Genomic DNA, 25,685 nt, shown 5'->3' with positions numbered 1-25,685 from the left:
GAAATAGTTTGGCTTCATTCGGATGCCCACGGAAGATTTTAGCTCCGAGTAGTCTCCTCAAACAGGCTATAACGAGAGCCTGCGGCGAGTGCGGGGCATGCTGCACACGCTCTCTAAATTACACTTTTTCTGTCAGATCACGGTTCATTATGGTTGTAAAGATAATTACTTAGCTAATAGCTAGAAGCTAAGCTAACATCAACACAGTAAAACATAATATTTTAAGCTGGAAATGAGGACCGTGGTGTAAAAAACCGAAATTCTCCTTTAACGCGCGCCGATCATAACGCGTTATTTTTTTTAATCGCGTTAATCGCATGCCGCTATTTTGTCCCTTCGTCGCACCCGTACTTGTAGTCAAGCCGTTCGGTTTCCTGTCTCCTGTTTGTGCAGGCAGGCATGGAAGAGAACGACAGCAATACGCTTTTAAATGGCTCGTTTTACTTCCCAAATGGCACAGTGGATAAGTCAAGAGCCGTAGTTTGCACCTTGTGTAAAACGGAATTAAAATATCACCGAAGTACATCGAGTTTGAGGCGAGCGATCACCTAAAGTAGCTAGCGGCCAGCTAGCAGCCAGTTAGCTAGCGCGAGACTCATCACTCATTCTTCCTTCAGAGTCTCGGATGCGCGGGTCCTCTAACCACTGGGAGGTCGGCTCCAATGGCTTCACGCGATATACACGTTATCAATACACAGTTTCCAATACCGAGCCATTATTCACATGGAAGTGCCAAAGTTTCTAGCTCAGATACAGCCTTCTTCGGCTGTGTCATTTTGGGTTTCGACTGCTCCACAGCGCCGCCACCGGAAGTATCGGTTCTGGAGCGTTCTGGAGGGTTTACAATTATTGTGCATTTATTTTCTATTCAAGATGCATTTTGTAGACATTTTGTGACCTCTTGTCTACATTGCACTTCTATTGAATTGAAAATAAATCTAAAATTCAAGATTCAAGTACATTTATTTGCATTCATTTGATTCCCAATCACGACACACTGCTCAGTGGCCTTGTGGTCTGAGTGTCCGCCCTGAGACTGGGAGGTCGTAAGTTCGATCCCCGGCCGAGTCATACCAAAGACTATAAAAATGGGACCCATTGCCTCCCTGCTTGGCACTCAGCATGAAAGGGTTGGAATTGGGGGGTTAGATCACCATGTGATTCCCGAGCGCGGCGCACGCTGCCGCTCACCGCTTCCCCAGGGGATGGGTCAAATGCGGAGAACAAATTTCACACATTGTGTGACAATCAGTGGGACTTTACTTTACTTACTTAGAATTATTAATATCTAATTAAAAATGCTTTGCAATGCAAAATAATAGCATTTTAAACATGCGATACAAAGATGCGATTAATTGCGATTAAGAAAATGAATCGTTTGACAGGCCTAGAAAATACATTGAACATGCTAACACATATTCGAAGGCATCACCGAGATGTGCCAATCACCCGAGATAAATACAGGGGTCCCAACCACTTATCCCTACTGCTTTTAAGCAGCCTCTAGATGCAAAAACAGACAGGCCATACAGAAGCAAATGGCATTTACAATTCATTGGCTATGTGCCCATGTAGTGTGGAAGAGGACCCCTGCTTCAAGTATTTATTAAACGTGCTTGAACCTTGTTAGAACATTCCATCCCAGGCGTACGTTATTTTGCATCAGCTCTAGCCAGAAGTCATTGAAACACTCATTATTATTCATCCCAATGCAGCTTCAGATCAGGCAGGTCAACAATTGACATGATCTTCTCCCTCTGCTAGCTCAAGGAGAAGAACAGACAGCAAGGCCAGCTGCTGTGAGGACGATGGTGTTCATAGACCTCACCAAGGACTTTGACCTGGTCAGCAGGAAGGGCCTATTCAAACTTCTCAAGAAGATCGTCTGCCTGCAAAATCTCTGCAGCATGGTTATCTCCTTCCATGCTGATGAAGTAAACAGTTCTATATGATGGATCCTCCTCAGAATCATTTCCCATCAACAGTGGTGTCAAGCAGGGCTGCATCCTGGCACCAACCCTATTCGGAAGATGCTTGTCCTTGCTCCTGTCCTATGCCTTTGACTTGTCCACGAATGTTATCTATCTACACACCAGGTCTGACGGGAAGCTGCTTAACCTGGCATGACTGTGCACCAAGACCAAGGTGAGGGCAGTGCTCATCAGGGAGATGCTATTCGCGGACAATGCCCTCCAGAGACTGTGTGAGATCTCTTTGCTGATGCTTGCAAGCAGTTCAGACTCACTATAAGCCTGAAGAAGACCAACATCTGTGGACAATAACAAGATGTCAGCACCTAGTCAGTTCTCAGCACCCTACTCTATGGAAGTGAACCCTGGACCACCTATATGAGACAAGAGCGCCGGCTAAACACCTTCCACGTGGTGCCTCAAACGCATCCTCGAAATTAGCTGGCAGGACCGTATCCTACACAATGACATCATACAACATGCCAAAATTCCAATCATGTACTCTCTGCTGAGTCAACACCGCCTTCGATGGCTGGGGGATGTCCGACTCATGGAGGACGGGAGGCTGCCAAAAGACATCCTGTATGGACAGCTGACCACTGGCAATATGTCCCCAAACAGCTGGGACATACAGACCAAAGACTGAGATCTGAGACCAGACTGTCTCCAAACAGCTGGGAGATACAGGCCGTAGACTCCTGATGGCATTAATCCTGCTTCTCTGGATATCTCTAATGTGATTTGTCTGCCATTTGATGATAGGGAAAAACTGAGAATCCACACATGCTCCTCTGCTCCTCTCTTCAGTAAATACAAACTTCTGACAATTTTTTATGTTAACATATATCAGACTTGTGTATTCATGTATAAATACATTAACATGTACACCTAGGGGGGCACGGAAAAGAAGTGGCTGGCTACTGCCCATGTCTCGGAGGAAGCATGGAGCCAGTTTCAGCTTTCCCCAGATCGGCAGAGGGTGGAGCAGCAACCAGGATAAATAAATTAAAATGAGCACTAATGAGGGATAAAAATGGGATAAAAAAGCGGGGGGAAAATATATATAAAAAAATGTGTACACCTAACTCATGATTTACCTCGCATTTTTCTGATTTTTTTTAAAAGTTTCTTCAGACATACACTCATATTCCACAAGACACTCTACTAAGGACTTTCATCTTTCGTTTTGTTGGACTTCCCTTAACCAACATTCATTGAACTACAGAGGACATCTACATTATCATCATCCAAGAAACATCTGAAAAGGACTCTACGGTAATTTTTCCCCATTTGTTGTGCTTCTTAATTTGTGTTGTGTAGAATCCTTGTAAGTTTGAGATTTTGTCAATTTTACTGCTTAGTCTTGAAACTGTATTATTATCCAATATTTTTTTTCTTCGTTCTTCCTTTTTTATTTTATTTTTCTTTCCTTTTTAAATTAGAATTGTTGATATTGATATGGGGGAGATACCTTTATAAGCCATTTTTTGCTTCTAACCTCTCCTGCACAATTTTCTAATTTTTAAAGACGAGCTGAACCCAAAAATGATTTTTCTTTTATTTTAGTTCAAATACCTGGGTATTCAGTGCACCTATTTAATAATGTATGCCAAAAAAATCACAAAAATACAATTTCTTTAGTTTTTCACACTTTTTCACATCAAAAGTAAATTTTCAAGATTTCATTCATAACAATAATCTACAGTTTGCTGACATCCCATAGTACTACCAAATTTCTACCCGATTTCAACCAATCTTATCACAACATGGCAGCTGTCAATCAATCTTCATTTCAGGAGAATTTTCTCCTCCAAATGAAGAAGAAAATGGCGCCTAGTGTTTGTAACCTGGCAGAATTCCTAACCCATAAACTAACTAATGACTTGAATGGGTATGAATGTCTATGAATGTTGGTGGTGGTCGGAGGGGCCGTAGGCGCGAAATGGCTGCCACGCTTCCGTCAGTCTTCCCCAGGGCAGCTGTGGCTACATCACCCGTAGCTTACCACCACTGGTACGAATGGTGTGAATGAATAATGATTCCTGTGAAGCGCTTTGGGTGTCTAGAAAAGCGCTATATAAATCCAATCATTATTATTATTATTATTATTGGCCAATTGTATGTAACATACAAAATAAAGCAAACAGTAATGTCTAAGAATGCAAAGAAATGTAACTGGCTCATTAAAATCGCATTCCAGGATAATGTTAATTAACGTAGTTAAGGCCGAATTCAGACACCGGCCCCTCGGAGATTCCAGGCGGGCAGGCTGCACTCTCCGCTCGGCACCACACAAAGGCAGCTGGCTGCCTGCGGCGCTAACTCGCGTAGCGTGTTAGAGCCCACTCGATTTGGGGGCGGAACACGCCAGGATTGGCCATGGCCAAATCCGGTCCCCAGAATTGTCAAATAAAATCATCGACATGCTACTATGGCCCGTCTCTCAACCTGTCATCTCAGACAAGTTATGTTTTCAGTCTGAAACGTAACTCAGACCCACGCGCCACTTGGGTTCCGTTGGGTTCATTTAGTCTTTAAATGATTACTGTATTTTGTATATGAATTATGTGCAAATAAACATAAACATAAACATGCATAGAGTTATTATATTATTATATCAGCAGTATCAGTAATGTTGTTCTCACGTGGCATTGGCAGCATGAAGGTAGAGGGCAGCCTGTGTAGGAACCAGAAAGATGTAGTCTGTTCCAATCTCCACAATGGTTTTCTTAATGGTCTCCTGGCTGGGATTTGTGCCCCAGTTTGAGGTGTATGTGGAGATAGCGTTGTCCACACCAGCCTGGCCCTTTTCCTTGGTGTATGAACGCAGAAGCCTTTTCACATCGTCACTGTAGTGAGGAACAGGTGGCTTGAAAATGTTTGTTGCATCATAGTTCTCACAAATGTATGTTGTTCATGGGAACATTATTTGCCTAATTGTCAGTTATGGTTCGCACTGTGAGCTAATTAAATGGCTTTACTCACACAGGGGTGTCTTGCAGGGGCTTGTTGATGGAGGGGATGTCCAAGCCTGTGAAGAGGTGTCCGTCCATGTCGTTAATACCAGCCATGTAGTCAATTTCAGCAGCATTGTGGAACAGCTTCTCTGGCTCATCAGGAAGGAAGTCCCCGTCGACCACAGGAGACAGGGCCAGATTCCATATAACGGGACCTGATGGGGACAGATAGTCACACACTTTGTAGCCTTATTTTCTTCAATATACATACGCGGTATATGTGTATAGCATTACAATTTTGAGTAGCTGGGGATGCACGATATGGATTTTTTTCTGACGATAATTAGGCTACCTGCTTCTCATGGCCGATAGGATACGATAACTGATCATTTCACATTTTTATATTTTAAAAGGAACCTGTAGTTTATGCACAGCTGAGAGTGTCTACTAAAGATAAGATAAGATAAGATAAGATTAACTTTATTGTCCCAAAGGTCCAAAAGATACATGTTTAAAAGGCTACAGGTTACTTACTATCGGGTGAGCTGGACGCACTGACGCCACCAGCTTTGGCAAGCAGCACAGGATCAGTCATCTTCAAACAGGCAGCCATCTTGTCATCTGTGGGGCAGTTGACCTTCAGGGCAACCTGGAGCGAGAATGCAAGCTGGGTTCACATTGTGGCTAATTGTTTACATGTCCTCAAGTTACAGGTAGGCTTTAAATTGCAGCTCCTTACAGTATATAAAAAAAGAGTGCTAAAAGCATTACAAAATCACACCAACAAAATTACACAAATCATGGGATTCCTTATACCTCCTCTGCGAACCGACGGGGGTTGTGGTTGATGGCCCAGGGACAGAGGGCGACCCCGCTCTGGGAGATGGCTCTCTTGAACAGGCCTTTGTTGTGCGGTGTGAGACTCTTGTTTCAGAACAGAACAAGAAGCAAAGTCAATAGCGTCTTCGGGTCATTTAAAATCGCTTCATAAATAAAATCAATTATTATTATTATAGGAGGGGCGTGCAGATAGCATCATGAGGCAGGAGGAAGAGAAAGTCAGACATTAAAAGCCATTTTGAACAGGTGAGTTGTGAAGGGTAAAATGACAGTAGTAGCCTAGTAGTGTGCAAGCTCACTACCCAATCTGAGTCGCTGTCCAATCTGAGTCGTGCATGCACACCGATCTCAAGCATGCTTATCCACTTGTCCCATTCATGTGTATTGGAGGCAGCCGTGCAAACCATTGTGGAGCCAGGAGCGTGCCCCGCCCACCTGCTCATTTGCATAACGTATCGAGCCAGATACTTGATGCAAATGAGGTCCGTGCCCTATGCCTCCCCCGCCTCCTGAACTCGTATCTGATCTTTTAATGCAGGGGTGTCAAACTCAATTTCATGCCGGGCCACATCAGCATCATGGTTGCCCTCGAAGGGCCGGTTGTAAATGTAACACGATATAAATGCATCTAGCCTACTTGTTATTATATTACATATGTATTATTGGTTTTTAGTAATAACTTTATAATTATTAATTATTAACTAGCTCTGAAAGCAGAATTATAGGAAAAGTAATGGCAAACAGAATTAGAATTGTATTGTGCAAATTGTATTCTTTGCTAGCTCTCGTGGGCCAGGCTGGATTTGGCTCCCGGGCCTTGAGTTTGACACAAACAGTATGGCCTATTGCAGGCATCAGATGCGATTAGAAACACATTTCGCTGAGTGGTTTTCATATAGGAAGAGAAAGTTTCAAATTTGCTGCCATGTTTCCCCCGCTTCAAGGTGGTGTTCAGAGGCTGTTCGTCCAATCAGAACACTGTTGTTCGTCCAATCTGGTGCCTGCGAAGAACACATATCTGAGCCTGCCTACAAGCGTGCAGTTCCGTAGAGCGAGGGCGACCCTAGTGGAGATTTTCAGCAAATGTGGACAACCCGTAAGTCAACCTTAAGTAAGTCAACCAACAAAGACAAGGGTGGACCAAAATTAAATTAGGGAGATCCCCTGGCTTTGCAGTAAAAGTAGGAGACACACAGATCTCTGCTAAACACTCAGTTAATTATTTAGGTTGTATTCTGGACAACACTCTATCAGGAGAGAGTATGGCGCTGAAAGTCCTCGCCAAGATCAACAGCAGGATCAGATTCATGGCCAGACTAGCTAAATACCTCAATCAAGAAACCATGCAAACACTTGCAGGCGCTATAATACAGTGTCTGTACGATTATGCTTGCACCTCCTGGTTCAACAGTGTCCCAGAATCCCTGAAGAAGAAACTGTAGACGTCACAAAATAAGCTAGTCAGAGTCATATTAAAGCTACCCCCCCCGCACCCACCTGGAGCCCTTTCACTTCAAGAGTCTCAAATGGCTCAAGGTGGAAGACAGGGTGAAGCAGTTACAGTTGTGCCAGGTACACAGGACAGTGTATGGAGAAGTCCCAAGTTATTTTAGCGATTATTTTTAAAATGGTTAAAGACACACACACATACTCCACTAGAGGGAGCCCCACTGACATTGTACCAGCAAAGTACAACTTGCACGTATACAGGGACTCTTTTGTCTACTCTGCTGCAGTACTCTGGAACAGCTTACCAACAGAGATCAAATTAGTGAGTAACTTAAGCAGATTTAAGACAAATGTGAAAAAAATGGCTCAGTGGGGGACATTAGTTATAGGCTGGGGTCTGTTTTAAGGTAGTTGTATTGATTAATGTATGTTATGTGTTGCCAGTGAATTGTGTTGAACTTATGTTGTCTGAGTACATCTGTGCCTCCCTCCTCCCCTTTCCCCTTTACCAACAAGGACCATAATGGAAATAAGCGGAAGCTTTTTTATGTAATCCTTGACTGTTTTTTTTTATTACACCTTACTTTTGTAAAGTTTTTTATGAAAATGTGTCAAATAAATCAAATCAAATCAAACCTGATCAGAGTCGCATTTTATGACATTTTAGCTGCTAGCTAGCTTTGGTGAACATATTGGACGAGGTAGTATCCAGTTATTATATTCATCACCGCTAGCTTTTGTGAACATGGTATGATTGGAAACGAAGTAGTATTCAGTTATGGAATTATATTTCTCACCACTTTGGCTGTAATGTAAAACATGATGGGTTTGTTTGCTACAACAGTTACCTAGCCAACTCGGTAACATGATTCAGTGATTAAAATGGCCAATTGAAGATACACATTCAATCTGTAAAGGGAGGTCTGTGCCATAAACCGTTTACGCTCCAGCGCGACTCACATCTACAGATCGGACAGCGACAGCATGCATGCACGACTCATCGGGACTCAGAACGGGTAGTGTCACAGGCTTTATGCAGCCATGTAGGGTACGTCATCTTGACGCTGTATTAACTTAGTCAAAGATCAAGACCTCTGACCTGGAAGTTGACACTAGCTCCACCAGCAGACTCTCCAAAGACGGTGATGTTTTCAGTGTCTCCTCCAAAAGAACGGATGTTCCTGTGCACCCAGGCAATGGCAGCCTGCTGGTCCCACAGACCATAGTTTCCTGTCAAACAACAAGTAGCTAAACTCAAAAATGTGTCACGTGTAGGAAATAAACTGACTGAATTCAGATGGCCATCACCCTCCAGTTGCTACTGTAAAGACATAAATAAATTGGCATCTACCAGGTAAGCCAGCATCTCCAGTGCTGAGGAAGCCCAGGGTTCCCACTCGGTAATTTAGAGTCACCACAATAACATTTCCCCTGTCTGAAATCTCCTGTCCATCGTACAGATAGTTGTCCAGGAAGTTGGCTCCCATCCCCCCTCCACCAATGAAGCCGCCTCCATAGATCCAGACCATGACGGGGAGATCAGTGGACACTATAGAAAGAGGATGATATCATGTTGAAGTAGCTTTAGAGTATGAACAAAAGAACACATCAAGAACACATAAAAAAACAAGATACGAAAGACATCACATAACTCAAGTGGGAATACGGTTTTCAGGGCTAATGTTGCTTCAGCTGCTCGTAATTTCAATTGTTAAAATTACTATGAAATCATATGGACAGTGGGGTCATAACTACAGACCCATATCAAACCTTTTTATAAAGTAAGTTACTTGAAGTTGTTTCTCGCCAATTTAACAACTTACCGTAAATTCCGCACTATAAGCCGCACCGGAGTATAAGCCGCACCTGCAAAGTTGACTGTTTTTTACATATATAAGCCGCACCGGACTATAAGCCGCGGGTGTTTTAATGGGTTTTTTTTTTTTTTTTGTGTTTTAATGTTTAATTACCATATGTAAGGGTTCATGCACAGAGGGGATTGTCGGGAAAGAGATGGCTGTTTAAGGAAGCTCCCATTTATTAACATTTCAACAAAACAACATAACACAACACCACCTGTGTTGTTTTTTACAGTGCACACAGTGTCCGCGGTGTGGTGAAAAGAGGGCAAGAGAGGAAATTAAAACAGAAGTGGATTTATAGTTAGAAAGAGTGCTAAAAAAGAGAGATTTTTTTTTTTTTTTTTTTTTTTTTTTGAAAAAATCCATAGATAAGCCGCACCGTTATATAAGCCGCAGGGGCCAAAAAAGGCCAAAAAACGGGAAAAAAGCCGCGGCTTATAGTCCGGAATTTACGGTACATGTATTAACTGGAAACACCATTCTGTTTCCCCCATTTTCTCCCCCATTGTACTTGGCCAATTTCCCCCTGCTGCCCAGTCGATGCTCCACCCTCTGCCGATCTGGAGAGAGCCGTAGACTAGCACCATGCTTCGTCTGACACATGCACAGTTGCCAGCCGCTTCTTTTCACCTGACAGGGGAAGCTTCACCGGCAGGACGTAGCGTGTGGCAGGATGACGCTATTCTCACCAGTTCCCTTCAGCCCCGAACAGGCCCCCCAACCAACCAGAGGACGCGCGCTATAGCGACCATGACACATACCCCTAATCCGGCTTCCCACCCGCAGACACAGCCAATCGTGCCTGTATGGACCAAGCCGGACGTAAAACTGGGGTGTGAACCTGCGACCCTCGTGTTGGTAGGCAGGGAATCTACCGCTACACTACCCGGACATGTTGCAAGACATTTTTAAGTGGAACCTGAGGAGAAATGCCGTTCCCCCTTTCATTCTTGCCGTTCCCTCTCAACCTTTACTCTGGGAACTCCATTCCCAGTTCCCAGCCGTTCACCCCCATTTCCTCCACTGGATGTAATGTTAAAGGAGGACTAACCCCCTAGATATGTATCAGAACAGTGATTTGAAAATACCTATGGAAAAAAACAAGAAATGACATATACTCTTGTCTATACTAAACTCTTTGGCTGTGTTCAAGTCAAGATTTTTTTTCGGAAATCGACGCCATTACAGTTTGCCTACCGCCTCAAAAATAATTTATTTGAGAGGGGCAATATCTTTATAAATATCAACAACTAGCCAACGCTGGTGGTCTGTATGGAAACAGCGTTTCTTAAAATGGTTGAAAGTTATATAAATTTGGTAGTTCAGTGGCGAAATAGAAATTTAATTATTTTTCTCATGTGTGTGTATTGGCGTCTGTACCTATCGATAAGAGCAAAGTGACGTGAGGCTCGTTACAGCAGCACACCGCACAATAGGACAAACCTCTCGCTCTGGGGTAACACAATGCGGGAAACTAACTATAATTAAGACATGTGCCAACTTTGACGACGTTTGGTTCAGTATTTTAAGAGCAAACTTCAATAGGAATAGGCTTGGAGTTCTGAGGAGCCGAAAGGGTACAGGGGGGGTAGGGGAGTAATTATCTTGAAATGCCAGTCTTTGGGGACACTGTGACGTCAGTGTGTTCCTAATCTCCCATTCATTTGAGAAAAAAAAAAAAGCAGTGTTCCACCCTTAGAGGGCGCTTATGCCAGATATGCTGCTGAAAAATGATACAAATGGTCAAATGGCAACAGTTTGGTGTCAAATATGGAAATTTTGACCAGAATTCTTCACACATCACCCCCAAAGTCATATATATTGGTTAAAAGCTGAAAAAAAGTGTTTTGGGGGTTAGTTCTCCTTTAAACACCATGATGTATAGAGAGCCAAAGTCACGTCCACTTCCGGGTTAGGCATACAAACCAAGGTGTTTCATCTGCCATTTATTTTTCCATAGACATTTTGTAAAATGCTTATAAAAATAGCAGGCTACTTGGTCAAATACAATACTTGGTCAAACCAAGCGATTCAGCTAAATTTATAAGCAGGAGAGACCATAAAACATTTTGGACCGAAACAACAACGGAAAAAAAGTTTTTAATTTTTTAATCGATTCCCCCACTCCCCCCCCGCCCAAGTTAAATGTTCCATGGTCTCTCCTGATTCTAAATATAGCTGAATTGTTTGGTTTGACCAAGTAAGAACTATTTTTATAAGCATTTTAGAAAATGTCTTTGCGGATGAAATGCCTAACTGAGCCAGAAGTGGGCGTGACTTTGGCTCTCTATTAAATAACTAAATGCGGTGTGTGTAATATGACAGCCCTTTCATTCAAATGAAAGTTACTCACCCAGCACACACAGTTGCCTACAATAAACACTGCAGCACTTGATCCACTTGGGAGCAGCTGCTGAGCGACCGTGGTCAAATTTGTATTTGTTTTTTTTCTTTAATTGGGTATTGCGGTTCGGTGTTGGGCATGATATCAAACCGGTTAGATTTTTTTTACACCAGCCCAACTCTTAATTGTGTGTGTTTCACACAGTCACCCTGATGTATTGAGAATATGGTGTAAGGGGTAGGCTACCGGGGACGAGACAGAAGCCGTCAGCCCTTGTTTCATGTTAGAGTTATTTCCAAAGTATGGCCCTCCCTCATCCAGACAGAAGCCAAATAACTAACTCATGTGTTTATTACAAGATTGGACTACTGTAATGCCCTTTTTACAATTACCAACATCTCAATTTATCCAGAATTCTACAGCTAGCTTTTAACAGCATAACACTGAAGTTATTTTTAATCTACATTGCACTGGCTTCTCCCAGTGCCAATATCCTTTCAAATCAATTTTAAATGTCACTAAAGCTCGCAATGACTTAGCCTACATTACAGAATCCCTGTTGTTCTAAGATTCCTTCAAGCACCCTCAGGGCTTCTACTGCTGGTTTGTTAGAAGTACAAATCTCCATTAACTCCATCCACTAAAAAGAAGATAGGCAATGATACCTTCTTAACTGATCCTAAATTGTAAGAGAGCATGTCAGCATTTGAAGTGACTGCTAAAAAAGATTTAGCTTTTAGTTAGCCTTCATTTTAACCATTTAATTTAATTGTGTTGTGTTAATGCAATTCATTGAGTCAGTTTTCCTTTATTTGCATATTCTTATCTTTCTATTTTACTTGATTATTACTTACTTACTTGATCTTCTTTAATGCATTTTGATTTTATATTTTGTTTTGTTTTGTTTTGTTTGCCTTCTATTGATCTAAAGCACATTGAGTTGCATGTTGTGTATAATAAACGATGCTAGACAAATAAAGGTGGTTGTTGTTGTTGTTGTTTTCAATGTTTTCATTGCAGTTTGTCTCTCTGTTAGCAGGATTACGGAAAAACTACTGTGCCAATTTGCATGAAACTTGGTGGGAGGGTGTAGCATGCCCAAGGAAGAACCCATTAAGTTTTGGCGTGGATCTGACCCAGGGCGGGGCTAGGGAAAAGGGGCTGTAACTATAGGAAGGTTGTAGAGAGTCGGGGTTTGAGGGGTGGGTAGGGGGAGTGGCTATGTGTATCTGCTGGGTGGTATGAGGGGGCGTGGTAAGGAAAGGGGTGGGGCTAGGGAAAAGGGGCCATAGCTATAGGGATAGGAAGGTCATACAGTATAGATAGTCTAGGTTGCGGGGCAAGGAAGGGGGTGGGGCTAGGGAAAAGGGGCTGTAACTAGGGATAGGAAGGTTGTAGAGAGTCGGGGTTTGAGGGGTGGGTAGGGGAACTGGCTAGGTGTATCTGGATGGGTGGCGGGGAGTGTGGTAAGGACAGGGGGCGGGGCTAGGAAAAAGGGGCCATAGCTATAGGGATAGGAAGGTCATATGAGACTCTGGGTTCGAGGGGTGGGTAAGGGGGGATGTGGATCAATCAGGGTCATGGTTCTGATCGACACAACATTTGCATACAGCAGACCAGCTCAGTGGCCTTGTGGTTTGAGTGTCCGCCCTGAGACTGGGAGGTTGTGAGTTCGATCCCCGGCCGAGTCATACCAAAGACTATAAAAAATGGGACCCATTTGCCTCCCTGCTTGGCACTCAGCATTAAAGGGTTGGAATTGGGGGGTTAGATCACCATGTGATTCCCGAGCGCGGTGCTGCTGCCGCTCACCGCTCCCCCAGGGGATGGGTCAAATGCGGAGAACAAATTTCGCACACTCAGGTGTGTGACAATCAGTGGGCCTTTACCTTTACCAGACTGGAGTATTGGCATAGGCGGAGGCATGCAGTGTTTTCATTTTGAACACCCTGAATCAGTGGCCTGAAGGAAGGAGCTAAAAACTCTTGTGGAGTGGATGATCAGGGCAGTCAAGTGTTAGCATGGTGCAACATCTTTTTTACCTGAAGCACCATGAGGGACCCAGATGTTAAGGTAAAGACAGTCCTCACTGGAGAACGTGACCATGTTCACCTGCAGACATCTATTCCTGTATGCAGTGGCCTTCAGAATGCCTGAAGAGAGAGAGAGACACACACACACACACACACACATTAATACGAGCCGCAATGCGATGGGACTGTCAAAATCACATGACGTATGGAATTTATAGGACACATTACATCATACAATTTAGACCTTTAGCTCACACTGACTCATTCATATCTATGAGAACTATAACGATAAACTGTAACAATACATTGTTGATCAGCATTCACACTTGACTAGAGCAATATCTGTGATCAGTTCTCCAGCAAACAAGGACTTTAATGTGATTGGTTGAAAATGTTTCGTCATTGTCTCTGCATCACATACATCGCTCTGAGATCGGACCAAATAGTTATAGTTATAGTTTTTGATGTTTTTAGTAGTTATCATTATAGTCGGAATACAGACATATTTAAATGTTGAACCATTTTAAACTTTTCTTTATAGTTATTGTTCAGTGAGAAGTTGAATGAGTCTACCCACCATCCCAGCCGGGGTGACGCTTGGGTTTCTCAAACCTTCCAGGGATAGCAGCAAAGGGAATTCCTTTGAAGATGTCCATGTGGTGGAGAAAGCCAAGGCGAATGTTCTCCCCTTTCACCATGCCTCCCTCTGTGTACACCACCCCCAGCTACAAGAAAGCATTGTGACTTATTGATCAGATACTTTATTTGCCAAGAGTACAGGCATTTGTCTAAGTGACATGACTTGGTGTGGTACAGTATACCGACAAATTTGCATGGAGCTCAATTTCAATACATAGGACTGTGCCTCTAAAATGTCACTACACACATATAATGTAATTAATAGTTTCAATTAATCATTAATGTTTTACAATATTTTACATGTAAACATTGATAGATTATGCACATTGTCATCCTAACTCATTGGAGGGGCTCTACAATGATGTTTAAAACTTGTGTTGAGACTGAAAATATTAGTACAACTTTTTCACTCTGCTGCTAAAATGATGCTTCATTTGTGTATGTGTGTGTGTGTGTGTGTGTGTGTGTGTGTGTGTGTGTGTGTGTGTGTGTGTGTGTGTGTATTACCAGTTTATCTTTAGTTAAATTAACCAATAAAGGTCAAAGCAGATGCTAATCCACTGCTGATAAACATACAGTATACAATTTCTGATACCTTTAAGATATCTTTCTAAATCATGCTTGGCATCTTTTTTTTGGGGGGGGGGGGGGGGGGCAGAATATGAGAGTTTGAATCAATCAATCACATCATATAGCACAGGAATTAAAAGCATAGAGAATTTTCAAAACATAAAAAAAGTATTTTTTTTGTTCCAAAAATAAGACACTTATTTTTTACAGAATGATTCAAGAACAAGGTAGGCTTAAGTGTAGCAACTAACTAGTGAGCCCTTTGTTGAAAGAAAATACTTTAGCTCTTTACTGAATATTGAAAACTTGAACAGATTATGTTTGTTTTCCAGATTGCATACATAGCTTTTCAGAAATTAACTCTTCATATGACTGTAGAAATGACACACTTACAGACGCCGCAGAGACGGTCTCCAGAAACAGGGCAACAGCCACCACAATTCCCAGTTTCTCCATCATGGTCAAACTGTGGAAAATATGTTGAATTACTAGCAGGCTTTTATACAGGAGAGCCCTCCCATACTGCAGCATCTGACCAGCACACCCTCTGGACCTGCTGTTGTCATCATTACGTAATGCATAATATTTACCCACCTTGTGTTCCCACTTAACCTCAATCCTAACAACATAAAATACAAAAAGACACCAAGAAAGTTACAAAAAAGAAGCAGGCCCGGCTTCACGTTGAAGTGACTGAGGGGTCACTTAAAAATTGAGGGGCAATTTGAAAATGGCCATAAAGTACCAGTTTCAAAATCAATCAAAATGTACCCTAACAGGCTATCATGATATGGTTGGTACCAATGGTCATGGATTATTAGATTATGTAGTTTATGATTTGAGTATGTTCACTCTACCTTTAGAAATGAGCCTGTTACAGCTTCGCAAAGACAGCAAAGTCGCACGTGAGTAGAAGAGGAGTTCAACAAGGGGGGGGGGGGGGGGGGTCAGAAAATACACCACTAGCTCCCCCCTCCTACCCCGTGGAGTCGGGCCTAAAAATAAGTTAAAATTAAGTTATTTTAATCAGTGTTCCTTAATGAAACAAAACCTTTATACAGTGGGTCAATTTTACCCAGGGCTGTTGCTTGCCAACTAATGTACTCATTGTCTTTTCTTGACTGCTGCTAACTCATATCACTGTTGGCCATTGAAGAATGTCCAACTCAAATTTTGATGACTTTTGTGTTCTTACTTCACACACCACAAGAGACAAACCAACAAACAAACAAACATGTGTTTCAGCACCACTGATGTTGTCCCCCCCCCCCCCTTAAAAAATGTTGTGGTGTAACTAATGTTTACTTACTAGTAATGAATTACTAGTAATTAAAAGTATTATTGTTGTAAATTAAAATTTCATAATACATCATAGAACTAAATATCATTCTAAATGTGAATCACCTTATCTGGCAATTCAGACACTTAGACACGAGATAGGCTGAAATAATGTATTTATATTGTCTTTACCATGTGACTAAACGGAACAAGTGTAACAAATCAATTGACTACATCCGCAGATCATGACAGATAACGAGGTAAACAGTTTTTTTTGGCAATGGTTTTATTTGTTCTTAAACTCTGACATGATAAGGATGTTTAGAAAGGGTTAGATGGTAATAGCTCTCCCCTCCCGAGCCGGTACTGAGGCAAGGCTTGGGAAAACACTGGTCCAGAAATGGACATAGCGCAGCCTCATCTTCTGTTTCACAGAGTTCTTGTTCATCTTGGCGTTGATATCCAGGAACTGGTGTCCAGTACTGGTGAACTCAGGCCAGGTAGTGGGCACCTTCAGCCCTCCTTTGTTGGGGTCTCTGGAGACAGACGGAGAAAAACACCATCATGAGAAAAGTGGCAGTGATAACAGTATAATCAGGAATCAGTCTCTGAGAGCATCATTCTGTGCAAATAGCCATATCTGCCTCGGGAGAAGCCACGTAACAAAAACTGGAATGAACAAAATATAATAACATGACATAATGTCCCTTTACCCCGTCTTGGCAAAGTTGGTCCAGTAGGCAATCATGTAGCCGGAGAGGTCTCGGTGACTTGGCCAGTATGCCAGAGGAGTGGTGAAAGGCTTCCCAAACACGTACTGCAGGTCATCGGCGTGGTCAGCTCCCATCCAGCTGGGGTAGGGCCTGGCCAGGCCTCCCATACGGTTCGGCTCAGAGAGGACATAGGAGTAGGTACGGCTAGACCTACGGAGACGAAGGAGAGGTTAAAAGGGTTACGATGAATAATCTTATTGCTAAGCCTGCATCTAAGCTTATCCCATCCTTTTATGAAGCCATGCAGATAAGCCTGATGAATAGAATGAATAAAAAACAAGCACAAAAAACTGAGAATCCACATATAGACTGTTATTATATCAGTAGTATCAGTAATGTTGTTCTGTACATGTAGTCCTACATATAGGTTATTATATCAGTAGTATCAGTAGGCTAATGTTGTTCTGTACATGTAGGCCTACATATAGATTGTTATTATATCAGTAGTATCAGTAAAGTTGTTCTCACTTGGCGTTGGCAGCATGAAGGTAGAGGGCAGCCTGTGTAGGAACCACAAAGCTGTAGTCTGTTGCAATCTCCACAATGGTTTTCTTAATGGTCGCCTGGCTGGGATTTGTGGCCCAGGTTGAGGTGTATGTGGAGAAAGCGTTGTTCACGCCAGCCTCGCCCTTTTCCTTGGTATACCCACCCAGGTACCTTCTCACATCGTTACTGTAATATGGAACAGACCGCTTGAAAATGTTTAAAATGTTTGTCGCACCATAGTCACAAACACATACTCACAAATGTATGTTGTTCTGGGAAAATGCTTTCCATAATTGTCAGTTGGCACTGTGAGCTAATGGCATCACTCACATAGGGGTGTCAACCAGGGGCCTGTTGATGGAGGGGATGTCTAAACCGGTGAAGAAGTGTCCGTCCATGTCGTTAGCACCAGCGATGTAGTCAATGTCAGCAGCGTTGTGGAACAGGTTACCAGGCTCATCGGGAAGGAAGTCCCCGTCGACCACAGCAGACAGGAGCAGGTTTCTCACTACAGGGTCTGGGGCAAGTTGACACAAAGGTTCAAAGGTATTTCACACCATGTTGCTCGAATATAGAAAAGCCACAATAAAATAAAATATGGTGTTTTGTTTTAAAACAAAGAATAGAATTTCGAATTACAGATGCACTCTTAAAGCTGGGAATATGCTTGACGTTTGGCCCGGCCGCACGTAAATGAGGCGTGATTTCTAACCCCACATAGGATAATAATAATATTAATAAGCATAATAATTGTAATCTACACAATGTACACAATCTACAAAAACATGCATGTGTTCACGTTCATAGCTCATATAATATAATGTATCATATCGTTAATTTCCTCATATAATATAATGTATCATATCGTTAATTTCAAGCTCAATTCTTACCCAGAGAAAAGGTACAGCACTGTATAAATATTTATACAGTGCTGTACCTTTTCTCTGGATCATGCATGTTTTTGTAGATTGTGTACATTGTGACTATCACACATTTTGGACCTCCGTTGGCGCCACTCTCTCTTTAAATCACTCTGGTCTGGAGTATTTAACTCACAGTGTGGAGGCTTATGGGCATCCTCCACTGCACGGTTGCCAGAGATTTAGGCGTGCAGCAGCTGCATACTGTTTAGAGGATCAACCAATACATGTGGAAAGTGTTGAGGGGACCATGAGCTTCCAGGTCGTATGGAGCAGAGAGCCCAAATGCTGTAATTGTCGGGGCAATTCTATTTCAAAGCTGTGAGTACTAAGTTGGAGCTGAGCAGAAAATGTTCCAGCTGTTAGAAGTGCGGGAGAAGTCCTGTTACCTCCTGTACAATATATCTCAGCAAACATAGTTGATCAGGCAGCATTTCTGGCTTTCTTGGTTGAGGTATGTCAGCTAACATAGGATAGGATAGGATAGGATAGGATAAACTTTATTGTCACTTCATGGTACAAGTATCACGAGCAAATTTTTTCTGGGTTCGCTCTCAGAGAGGAGAGCAGAACCGAGTCGCCATAGTACGGCGCCATCAGATGTGTTAGTCATGTGACAGCCCAGCCAGCCAACATGTTGGTCATGTGACAGCCCAGCCATCCAGCCATCCAACATGTTAGTCATGTGACAGCCCAGCCATCCAGCCATCCAACATGTTAGTCATGTGACAGCCCAGCCATCCAGCCATCCAACATGTTAGTCATGTGACAGCCCAGCCAGCCAACATGTTAGTCATGTGACAGCCCAGCCATCCAGCCATCCAACATGTTAGTCATGTGACAGCCCAGCCATCCAGCCATCCAACATGTTAGTCATGTGACAGCCCAGCCAGCCATCCAACATGTTAGTCATGTGACAGCCCAGCCAGCCATCCAACATGTTAGTCATGTGACAGCCCAGCCAGCCAGCCAGCCAACATGTTAGTCATGTGACAGCCCAGCCAGCCATCCAACATGTTAGTCATGTGACAGCCCAGCCAGCCAGCCATCCAACATGTTAGTCATGTGACAGCCCAGCCAGCCAGCCAACATGTTAGTCATGTGACAGCCCAGCCAGCCAGCCAGCCAACATGTTAGTCATGTGACAGCCCAGCCAGCCATCCAACATGTTAGTCATGTGACAGCCCAGCCAGCCATCCAACATGTTAGTCATGTGACAGCCCAGCAAGCCATCCAACATGTTAGTCATGTGACAGCCCAGCCAGCCAGCCAGCCAACATGTTAGTCATGTGACAGCCCAGCCAGCCATCCAACATGTTAGTCATGTGACAGCCCAGTCAGCCAGCCAGCCAACATGTTAGTCATGTGACAGCCCAGCCAGCCAGCCATCCAACATGTTAGTCATGTGACAGCCCAGCCAGCCATCCAGCATGTTAGTCATTTGACAGCCCAGCCAGCCAGCCAACATGTTAGTCATGTGACAGCCCAGCCAGCCATCCAACATGTTAGTCATGTGACAGCCCAGCCAGCCATCCAACATGTTAGTCATGTGACAGCCCAGCCATCCAACATGTTAGTCATGTGACAGCCCAGTCAGCCAACATGTTAGTCATGTGACAGCCCAGCCAGCCATCCAACATGTTAGTCATGTGACAGCCCAGCCAGCCAGCCATCCAACATGTTAGTCATGTGACAGCCCAGCCAGCAGCCATCCAACATGTTAGTCATGTGACAGCCCAGCCAGCCAGCCAGCCAACATGGTAGTCATTTGACAGCCCAGCCAGCCATCCAACATGTTAGTTATGTGACAGCCCAGCCAGCCATCCAACATGGTAGTCATTTGACAGCCCAGCCAGCCAGCCAGCCAACATGGTAGTCATTTGACAGCCCAGCCAGCCATCCAACATGTTAGTTATGTGACAGCCCAGCCAGCCATCCAACATGTTAGTCATGTGACAGCCCAGCCAGCCAGCCAACATGTTAGTCATGTGACAGCCCAGCCAGCCAGCCATCCAACATGTTAGTCATGTGTGTTCTGAAGGGAGATAAATAATTCAAGGGGGACTTGGAAGCGAGAGTCAGGAGGATGAATAACTTATGGGTTAACGTTCCAAATCTTGTGGTCAATTTAATTGCTAATGGCCGGGAATTAAAAAGATGTGTGGACGAATTCAGGAGATAAGCCCGTGATCAAATATATAAAAAAAACATGGGTTGAACTTAGAACTTAGATGTTGTTATACCGCCTATCCCTCAAGGACGGTGTACTTAGTCCAGCTTTACAGCATTATCGCATGTATCTCATACGTATAATCAGAGAGGAGGGCGGCGCACAGTTGTACAATTGCTCAACTGGCCTGTGCGAAGGGCAAACAAGGCCACAAGGCCGTGTTAGCGGCCAAGCTGCGTATGTGAAAACGGAATTGACCTGGGGCTTTCCCCTCATAGAAGTTGTTAAACAGAGTGCAGTCACAGACTAGAATGTGGAAATGAGTGTAACGAGTTGACAATTCAGTCTGATATCAGGCTATAGAAAAAAGTATAAAACTGTCTCTAAGATTTCAGTTTTGTTCTCTTGGGTGACAGACAGTGACACCTATAATAATAATAATAACAATAATCATCTTTATTTCTATAGCACTTTTCAAAACAAATGTTACAAAGTGCTTAACAAGGCAATAAAAACAAGCAATAGTACAAATATTAGAAAAATAAAAATATAATGAAATAACAACAGCCTATTTCTAATCCGTTAGAAACAGTTACCAGATAAATGCAAAAACAACGTATTTACACAGAAATTGGAAAAGGACTTTGATAGAGGTGCAATTACGGGAATGTCATCTTATAGATGTAGGTTTTTAACTGTTTTTTAAATATGGACACTGATGTTGATAGTCTGATATCTGCAGGAAGTGCATTCCAGAGCTTGGGGGCCCTGACCGCGAAAGCCCGGTCTCCTCTGGTTATGAGGTTGGACCTGGGAATAATGAGTAGTAGCTGGTTAGATGATCTAAGATCACGTTTTGGTTCATAAAATGTTAAAAGGTCTACTATGTATTCTGGGCAATGAGTGGTAATTGCAGATGAGATGCAAACAGTGTTGCAGTCAGTTTGTTCGGCAATAGTAACCACCCATAAGCCGTAATGCTCGCAGAGACCGTAAAAAGTTAGCTTGTTATCCTACTTCACACAAGAGTTGTCGAGAACCTACAGTGTTCTTGTGTTAGCTCCGCCTACCCTGTGTCACCTCACCACAGACACCAATTCATAAATGCTGCAATACTGAAAATGCAAAGGCTTCCATCATGGGCCATAGGTTCAATCACCATTGTGTTACGGTAACTCACTATCAGTGGTGACTTAACAGACATTTATTGAAGTTATTATATGAAAATCTTTGAGATTATCACTCTAAAACTGATCTCAATCGTGTCCATGTGTGTGTGTGTGTGTGTGTGTGTGTGTGTGTGTGTGTGCACGCGCGTGAGTGAGCAGAATTTTGGCCGGACACAGCTATGCCGTTTTACGTGCGATCGGGCTGAAACTTTCAGGGGGTGTAAAGAGCACCCGTGCGGGTGACATGACGGAGCTGGATTGTTTAATTAAGTGATTGCCCTAATTACCTAATTATGTCATGTTATCAGTGATGATGTCATCAGTAATGATGTAATCCGTGATGATGTCATCAGTGTTGCCATAGATTATGCGAATGGACTGCGAGCTGCAGGGCGGGCGAGGCCGCAAGGCCATGCAGCAGGCGAGCCTCAATCCCCTGATGTGATACTTGACATGAATACTCACTCTCAGGAGATCCCTTTGTGTTGATGCTACCAGCCATGGTGAGGGCAACAGGGTCCGTCATTTTAAGACATGCCACCATTTTGTCATCAATAGGGCAGTTGACCTTCTGAGCAACCTGGAGAGAGAAGGTGAAGGTACAAATTAGCACGAGACCTCACATTTCTTCCACACATGCACAAGTGCAAAGTTATTAATCCATACCTGCTCTGCAAACGTGCGGGGGTTCTTGTTGACGGCCCAGTCGCAGAGGGCTACCCCACTCTGCGAGATGGCTCTCCTGAACAGTCCTTTGTTGTGGGGAGTGAGAGTCTTGTTCGGGAACACACACACACACACACACACACACACACACACACACACACACACACACACACACAACCGACCACATATAGATTATTACTGTATTGCTTTAATAACCATATCTCTCTTTCCAGAGATCCCTCACCTGGAAGTTGACACTAGCTCCACCTGCAGACTCTCCAAAGAGGGTGATGTTGTCAGGGTCTCCTCCAAAAGAACGGATGTTCCTGTGTACCCAGGCAATGGCAGCCTGCTGGTCCCACAGACCATAGTTTCCTGTCATGCAACAAACAGCATTTTCAGCCAATGCATTTTTTCAAACATACACAACACTTGTCTGCGATGAGGAATATTAGTTTAGATAGAGAAGCAATAAAACAACTAGACGTACGAAAGTGATTTCCCACATAATATTTCAAAATTAACTAATTGACTAATAAACTTGTAAATTCATAAGACTGCCATCAAATATACAACAAGCAGTGCCCAGGCTAACACCTACCAGGTAAGCTCGCATCTCCAGTGCTGAGGAAGCCCAGGGCTCCCACTCGGTATCCCAGAGTCACCACAATAACATCTCCTCTGTCTGCGATCTCCTGTCCGTCGTACAGATAGTTGTCCAGGAAGTTGGCTCCCATCGAGCCTCCAGTCATGAAGGCTCCTCCATAGATCCAGACCATGACCGGGAGATCAGTGGACACTAGGTAACAACAGAAAGATGCAACTGAAAAACACAGCTTCAGGGAACACTAGGAGTATAGAGACACATTATGGTATTTGCCTCCGACTGCGAAGCCAAATGGATAGATCAGCTGGATAGGTTGGGCGTATAGGATTACCTTGTCGGCCATGAGGAACCCAGATGTTAAGGTAAAGACAGTCCTCGCTACCACGAGTGTCAGTCTGAAACAGGTTCACCTGAAGGCATCTCTTCCTGTACTCAGTGGTCTTCAGGACACCTAAAGACAGACACACACAGACTGTTAGTTAGATATATAATGTAATGAAATAAGTGATGACAAATCATTTAAGTTTTAGAGCTATTCCAGATCTTGTACATACAAATTAAATTAAAAAATTCACCTCAAGAAAAAGGATTTGAACTTTAAAGTAACTAAAGCACAACTACAAAGGCAGCTAGCTACACAGGAGTCATATTCAGTCAAATGACAATTATGTGTCAGCTTTAGTCAAGTCAAGCTTACCTCTAGCCTTTCATCACAAAACATGTCTCAAAGGACTTGACAGAGAATGAGCTAACCTAGATCTAACTAATCAACAATCACAGCATGCATGAGGCAAAAGTAAAAAGGTTCACTTTAAAACAGGTCTGACAATCAACATTTTCAAATCAAGTTTTCAAAGCAACATGAGGCCAGAGTTCCAAAGATGCAAAGTCAGTGCCTGAATTGCAGGTGCATCAGTCAAAAACAGGGCAAAATAATTTCATGTGGAGAACAGTCATGAAAAAACTGGAATCCTGCAAGATAGAAAATAGTATGGTCTGTTGAGTTGTCTTGCACCCTTTTTCGTACATCCAGACACTTTTATGTTTAAAGAAAGCCAACATAGCCTATGCCTTCAAGCCACAATGTTGCAAACTGTTAAACATGGTGGTGGATCTGTAATGTATCTACTGAGAGTCATTAGGTTTACTCCTCCTGTAGCTACTGTATATACCCAGCAAGGAATATGAGGCCATTTTACAGGAGCGTCTGCAGCCATGTGCTGCACCTCATGATGTTCCCATATTCCAGGATGATAATGCCGCCATGCACACTGATAACACATTAGGTTTCATGAAGAACAGGATGAAGTCAAACACTTCCCCTGGTCTCACCATATCTAAACATCACTGAACCTTTATGGGAAGTACTGGAACGAGTCCAGTATCCCGCTATAGTGTGACAGTGCTCCAAGCACGACTGAAGCTGAAGGGTGGCCATACTGCTGATTGGGTACTTGATATCTGGTTTAGGTGTTATTTTGTCCTCCCCCCGTGAATATGTAGTCCACCCACCATCCCAGCCTGGGTGACGCGTTGGTTTCTCAAATCTTCCGGGAATGTCAGCAAAGGGAACCCCCCTGAAGATGTCCATGTGGCGACGAAACCCAAGGCGAATGTTCTCCCCCTGCACCATGCCTCCCTCCGTGTACACCACCCCCAGCTACAATCAGAGTCAATGAAATACAATATAAAGTCAGTTTTTCAATCACAGAATAGGTTAGTTCTTGGGCATCTTTTTAATCTGGAAAATAAATAAATAAATAAATAATAAAAATTTAACTTCTCATAGATATTTTGAATTTGTGCCTGAATTAGCCGATTTACTTCACTAAAATTCAGCTAACCCACTCCATCAAGTGATTATCATTTAAGATCTTTTCCAAATGCAACTGCATTTCATCCATGTTATGGCTTAATTTAAAGTCAGTCACCTGAAATATGCACATTTATTCATGAAATATTGAAATTCAAACTTGGCTAGATTAATTTATTCAGGAAATATTGAAATTCTGGCTTGTCTTGATTCATTATGTCCATTTTAAACCCTGAGAACGTGAGAAGTGATTTCAGTTTTCCAGCTTTGCAGTTGCGTATACATGGTATCTTAAAGCAGAAAGCCAACCTCTGCTAAGTTTACACAGCTGTCCAACTGGGCTCAAAATCACAAAGTACTGTGGCCAATCACAAATATTCATCCTCATATGACCCTTTTTGAGAGTTGGACTGCAAATATGAATGTCTTGATCGGAACCCACATAGATAAACAGCTATATAGTAAACACAAGTGAATGTAAGCTACTTACGGTAAGCAATGCATGTATGCACATTTTTACCAATCCATCTCATGTTATATTAATAAGCTGCCCAATGGTCCACAAAATCAGCTTTGGATAAGAAAAACTAATTTGAAAATGTAGGTTTCTAGGAATAAACACTTACAAGTTAAAAGTGATTTAGGTTATCAGCCTATATGTAGGCTACATTAAAACAATGTATCTGGTTAGTATAGGTTTAGTATGTAAATTCATTAAAGCTACAGAATACTGTAGACTTACAGATGTTGCGGAGGCTGTCTCCAGGAACAGGGCAACAGCAACCAAAATCATTAGGGTCTTCATCATCGCCATCCAAAAACTCTGTTCGACAACCTGGATGTGTTTCCATACTCCTTATATATATACGTTACCCCACCCATATGTTTGGCTGGTGGCCAGAGACCATGTTATATAATTACTTCACAACCCTCCCATAGCCTACATAATTATGGACATTTCTATATGCTACAGACCATGTTGCATAACATTCAGGCTGTCATCTTATCTTCCAATAGACTGTTGAATGAGTGACACTATAGAACACATTTCTGTAATTGATTGTACTCCAAGTGGTTCTGATGTTCACATCTCATAGAGAAGAACCTACATTGATCTGGAAGAGGAGCCGAAGCGAGAG

The 25,685-nt window shown here is 43.0% G+C and overlaps 2 protein-coding genes across 2 annotated transcripts in view; both read right to left on the bottom strand.

The window, feature by feature from the left end:
• Nucleotides 1-15,123, bottom strand: part of LOC310795695 (uncharacterized protein) — a gene marked incomplete at both ends in the record, with an annotated part of 37,681 nt that extends 22,558 nt beyond the window's left edge. Inside the window, 9 exons of the mRNA XM_083657763.1 lie at nucleotides 4,616-4,819; nucleotides 4,956-5,142; nucleotides 5,462-5,576; nucleotides 5,744-5,851; nucleotides 8,316-8,446; nucleotides 8,568-8,765; nucleotides 13,465-13,575; nucleotides 14,033-14,180; nucleotides 15,058-15,123. Of these exons, the coding sequence (XP_083513889.1) occupies nucleotides 4,616-4,819; nucleotides 4,956-5,142; nucleotides 5,462-5,576; nucleotides 5,744-5,851; nucleotides 8,316-8,446; nucleotides 8,568-8,765; nucleotides 13,465-13,575; nucleotides 14,033-14,180; nucleotides 15,058-15,123 (1,268 nt within the window). The remainder of the gene's footprint in view (nucleotides 1-4,615; nucleotides 4,820-4,955; nucleotides 5,143-5,461; nucleotides 5,577-5,743; nucleotides 5,852-8,315; nucleotides 8,447-8,567; nucleotides 8,766-13,464; nucleotides 13,576-14,032; nucleotides 14,181-15,057) is intronic.
• A 1,150-nt stretch (nucleotides 15,124-16,273) lies between these two features.
• On the bottom strand, nucleotides 16,274-25,360 carry LOC310795693 (bile salt-activated lipase-like; the record flags this gene model as incomplete). The annotated part of the gene is made up of 11 exons (XM_083657761.1): nucleotides 16,274-16,478; nucleotides 16,656-16,865; nucleotides 17,184-17,387; nucleotides 17,532-17,718; nucleotides 21,926-22,040; nucleotides 22,127-22,234; nucleotides 22,371-22,501; nucleotides 22,728-22,925; nucleotides 23,065-23,184; nucleotides 24,246-24,393; nucleotides 25,289-25,360. The coding sequence occupies 11 exons, from the start codon at nucleotides 25,358-25,360 to the stop codon at nucleotides 16,274-16,276; spliced, it is 1,698 nt and encodes a 565-aa protein (XP_083513887.1).
• Nucleotides 25,361-25,685: the final 325 nt, after the last annotated feature.

The sequence above is a fragment of the Poromitra crassiceps genome (assembly GCF_964638095.1).
Source record: "Poromitra crassiceps genome assembly, chromosome: 21".
Lineage (NCBI taxonomy): Eukaryota > Metazoa > Chordata > Actinopteri > Beryciformes > Melamphaidae > Poromitra > Poromitra crassiceps.
This window is presented reverse-complemented; position numbering and strand designations above follow the sequence as displayed.